Source organism: Echinops telfairi, unplaced genomic scaffold (genome assembly GCF_000313985.2).
Source record: "Echinops telfairi isolate 266 unplaced genomic scaffold, ASM31398v2 ScPeMD7_7458;HRSCAF=8496, whole genome shotgun sequence".
Lineage (NCBI taxonomy): Eukaryota > Metazoa > Chordata > Mammalia > Afrosoricida > Tenrecidae > Echinops > Echinops telfairi.
Genome location: NW_022111358.1, coordinates 50,166,248 through 50,170,678, shown reverse-complemented (window position 1 = coordinate 50,170,678; position 4,431 = coordinate 50,166,248). Strand labels below are relative to the sequence as shown.

The following is a 4,431-nucleotide window of genomic DNA, read 5'->3' as shown; positions in this document are numbered from 1 at the left end:
GGCCCTTTGCCCAGGGCTGGCCTGACTCTGGCATGAGACCGAGGTTGGGGGCCCTGCCTGCATGCTGGGGCCCCAGGCTGTGGGGAAGGAGGGACTCACCTTCAGAGGACTGTCAAGTACTGGTTTCCTGTACCTGACACCGGGAGCTCCCTGAGCCCCGGGCCCACTCTGGAACTCTGTGGCTTCAAGAGTCCACCATGCCCCCCACCCTGGGCCCCCATGGCTGGGACTGTTGACGTCCAGGCTACACAGGCTCAGGTGCCACTGCGCCCAGGGTGACTCGGCCTGTTCTGCCTTGCCTGCCAGCAACATCATGAAGGCAGCCACCGCCGAGGGTGCCGGGGGCACCCGCCTCGGGAAGCCTCAGAAGAACGCCGCTGTGACGGCGAGGAGCCACACCGGGGCCCCGGCCCGGAGGACGGAGGTGACAGAGGAGGAGGCTGAGAGGTGACCGCAGGCACTGGGCACGGGCCAGAACATGGGGCCTAGGGCTCCACCGACAAGATGGGGCGGACGGCAGCTCGGGTGAGCCTGGGTGTCCGAGTGAGGCCGCAGCGGGTTTCTGGTGACTGAGTTTGTGGACAAATGAGACACCTTTGTTTTCAAACCACGTGCTCCCTGGTGCAGTAGCTTCCTATGAGAGCAGACGTGGGCGTGCTGTGTGCAGAGGTAGTCCTCCGTGAGCGGTACACGTGGGCACAGTGTGTGCAGAGGTAGTCCTCCGTGAGCGGTACACGTGGGCAGTGTGTACAGAGGTAGTCCTCCATGAGCGGTACACATGGGCACAGTGTGTGCAGAACAATGTAGATGGCCAGCCTTCTCTCTCCAGGTGCCTTGTGGTGTGCTCGAACCCTGGCCTTTAGGCTGCCAGCTGAGCGAGTTCATGGTGGGCACCACAGGGACTGCTGCCCCTTCTGTGTCCCTGAGTGATGCCCACTGGGCAGGCTGCCCACTTCTCCATCTAGTGGGCCTCTTGGTGGCTGCCTTCCTTCTGAGGGCCCGGTCCTGCGGGACTTCCTTCTGCAGAGTGGAGCCAGGAACCCTTAAGGGGACCGCACTCCGCCCCTAGCCTGAGCCCACTCTCTGGCAGGTTCATCTACCAGGTGAACCAGGCCGCCATCACCATCCAGCGCTGGTACCGCCACCAGATGCAGCGCCGAGTGGGAGCAGCCAGCCTGGAGCACTTGCTCGTGTCCAAGAGAGAGGTCAGTGTCGGCACCCACCCTGAAGGCGGGGTCAGAGGCCAACAGCTCAGGCCCCGCCGGTAGGGGTGGGGTGGGGAGGAGCCCCCTGTGCCTGAGGCTGGTGGTACCCGGTTTCCATGACTGGGTGGCAGTATTCAGAGGACAGTGTCAGGCCCTGAGTGTGGGGGTCCCAGGAGGAGTTCTGGGAAGGTGCCCTAACCCACACGTTTGGGGCCGTGCTGGGAGTCGGGGTGGGAGTGGAGCACCTGGGTGCTCCTGGTGACCCAGGCCCGGGCTCAGGGCTCTGCCTTAGACACCTGACCCTCCTGCAGGAGCAGCGGCAGCGGCAGGCAGAGGGGAACATTCTGGAACTTGGCCAGCAGAAGGCAATGGCGCGGAAAAAGGCCCGAGAGGAGAAGGCACGCCAGGCCAGGCGGGCAGCCATCCAGGTGCTGGGGACCTGCGGGTCCTGGGATGTCCCTGCCCGCTCCCCACTGGCAGCCCCTCTCTCCGTGGGCAGCTGCTCATTGACCCCTCCCCCTCCCCCAGGAGCTGCAGCAGAGACGCGCCCAGAAGTCAGCCGAGGCTGAGGCCCCGCCCCCGCAGGAGCCTGGAGCCCTTCCAAGACCCAGGCGGGAGCCAGCCTTGACACTGGGGGCCGCAGCCCCCAGGGTGCCCAAGGCCAATAATGCGGGTGAGCATGGCCCCTGCCAGCTTCCTCCTCCCTCTGCCGCCTGACCCTTGTCACCACCTGCCTCCCCCAGGGGCTTCTGGCCCCTGTGCCCTGTCCCTGGTCCCCACAGATTCCCGGCTCCACCCCCATTGGAGCAGGATGTGGCCCTCAGCCACCAGTCACTGGGAACCCTCCAAGCCAGGACCCGTGAAGACCCCCTGCCTGGCTCCCCCCAGGCCCTGTGCACTGCCTGCCTGGGGTGCCCCTTGTGTGGGAGTGCCGTGACCCCAGGCAGGGGGGCTGTGTCCCCAGGTGTACCCTGAAGTAGGAGTACCATGTACCCCAGGTGGACCCTGGGCTGGGGTGGGCTGCCCCCCAGGTGGACCCTGGGCTGTGGTATCCTATCTCCCATGTGGACCCTGGGCTGGGGTACCCCGTCCCCCAGGTGGACCCTGGTCTGGGGTGGCCTGCCCCCCGCCATGGACCGTGGGCTTGGGTGGCCTGTCCCCCGGTGGACCCTGGGCTGGGGTGGCCTGTCCCCCATGTGCACCCTGGGCTGGGATGCCCTGTCCCCCAGGTGGATCCTGTTCTGGGGTGGCCTGCCCCCTCCCCCCATGGACTGTGGGCTTGGGTGGCCTGTCCCCCGGTGGACCCTGGGCTGGGGTGGCCTGTCTGCTAGGTGGACCCTGGGCTGGGTACCCTGTCCTCAGCAGGCCCTGGGAGTTGCACTGTGCTCTGTTCTGTAGGATCCAGCGTCCACACCACAGGCCCCAGCTCGTCCCCGGAGCCCTGCCCCTCTGTGGAGAAAGACCCGCAGGTCTCCTGACACCCCTTCTCCTGCATGACAGTTTTTCATGGCCTGTCCACCCTAAGGCAACCCACCCAGCCCCCAGGGTTGGGTCCCACGGTCCTAGTGGTGACCCAGCTCCCTGGGGAGACCCTGTCTCCCTGTCCCCCCAACCACAGTCCTCCTATTGCCTCAGTGATGGGCAGAGGCAGGTGGTGTCCTGGCCCCTCTACCCTGGAGGGGCTGCTGGGGCAGAGAGGGCCCTGGCCGCCGAGCAAGTATGTGGGGGAGGTGGGCTAGAGTGAGGTGCTTCCCCCTTCCAGGGGCCTGGCAGCCCAGCTTGTAAGCAGGCTCTGTCCACTGAGACCTCACAGCCAGCCACAGAGATGGCCCCGCCCACCGGGGGGGTGGTGTCTCCCTGTCTGGACAGCCCACCCACTGAGGTCTCAGTATTCAGTGTGGAATCAGGCTCTGCCCACTGAGGGCCTAGCAAGCCTGTGGGCAGACCCCGCCCCTGGGTCTCACTGCTCTCCTCAGGCCCCGCTCACTGGCCTTCCTGCGCCTCCTGCAGGACTCCCATGCCCAGGACATGGCCAGCGAAGCCCTGGGGACCGCAGGCCCCACCAAGCCCAGAGTGACCCTGGACGAGCTACTGGACACACTTCGGCTGCTGGAGGCGAAGCCGGAGCCGCTGCCCCAGCCCCCGACCTACCACAAGGAGAAGTACGCCTGGATCGACGAGGTGAGTGAGTGTTGGGGTCCGGCTGCCCACTGCACTGACGAGGCCTCTCCTGGGATCCTGCTGCCTTGGCTGGTCATGGGACACTCAGCCACCCTCAGGAGGGATTGGCTGCGGCCTAGACAGGCCTCCTCCCAGCCAGGATGCCCACTGTGACACAGTGCCAGGCCCCCGGGTGCCAGAGGGGCCAGCTGCGCAGCCTGCTACAGCCCGATCCCCACAGGAGGAGGCCAGCAGCCCCCTGACCGCAGACAACCTGGAGAAGCTGGGGCAGCTCAGTGCCCCCCTGGGCGGCCCACCCGACGAGGGGACCCTGCTCTCCGAAGCCAAGCTGAACAGCATCCTGAGCTTCCTGGACGAGATGGAGCCGTCAGCGCGAGAGCGGCCAGCTACGGGCCCCCAGTGGGAGGTGCGTAGCGAGCAGCCCCAGGGGCCCCCAGTGGGAGGTGCGTAGCGGGCAGCCCCAGGAGCCCACGGTGGGCAGTGAGTCTGGGTGCCCCCTGCTGGGCAGCCTTGTCACCACACACACACCCCAGTGAGACCTCTCCCTGTGAGGACCGGGCATGCGTCCTTGAGCCAAAGGGACTCCCCGTTCGCCCAGAGGCCTGGCTCCTGGGCCCCAAGTGACAGTGGCCCTGTCTGCCGAGTCCCGCAGGGGCTGATGCTAGGGGCAGAGCTGGCCAGCCTGGAGTGCGCCTCAGCAGGGACCACGGCGGTGATGCGGCTACGGCTGGAGATGGAGGAGAAGCGGCAGGCCGTGGCGCTGCTGCAGCAGGCCCTGGTGCGGGCGCGGGCGGGGTCACGCTGATGTGTGGGCGGGGGCACAGGGTGTGGGTGCAGAACTCCCAGCACGGCCCCCCTGCAGGCACAGCAGCGGGCCCTCGCAGCTAGGCAGGTCAAGGAGGCGGAGCAGGAGCTTCGGCGGCAGCTGCAGCAGCAGAGGGACCACTATGAGGCCACCATCCAGCGGCACCTGAGCTTCATCGACCAGGTGAGCCGCCCTGGGGAGGTGGGCCGGGACTCCTTCCCCCTGCCCTACCTCCCGGGG

General features: G+C 67.1%; 1 protein-coding gene across 1 annotated transcript in view; it reads left to right on the top strand.

Annotated features, from left to right (window-relative positions):
- The window catches only part of CEP131 (centrosomal protein 131), a 13,791-nt gene that overhangs the window by 4,215 nt on the left and 5,145 nt on the right, over nt 1-4,431 (top strand). Inside the window, exons 6-14 of the mRNA XM_045299523.1 lie at nt 192-447; nt 1,091-1,205; nt 1,517-1,633; nt 1,734-1,878; nt 2,604-2,674; nt 3,216-3,386; nt 3,607-3,792; nt 4,039-4,164; nt 4,249-4,392. Of these exons, the coding sequence (XP_045155458.1) occupies nt 192-447; nt 1,091-1,205; nt 1,517-1,633; nt 1,734-1,878; nt 2,604-2,674; nt 3,216-3,386; nt 3,607-3,792; nt 4,039-4,164; nt 4,249-4,392 (1,331 nt within the window). The remainder of the gene's footprint in view (nt 1-191; nt 448-1,090; nt 1,206-1,516; nt 1,634-1,733; nt 1,879-2,603; nt 2,675-3,215; nt 3,387-3,606; nt 3,793-4,038; nt 4,165-4,248; nt 4,393-4,431) is intronic.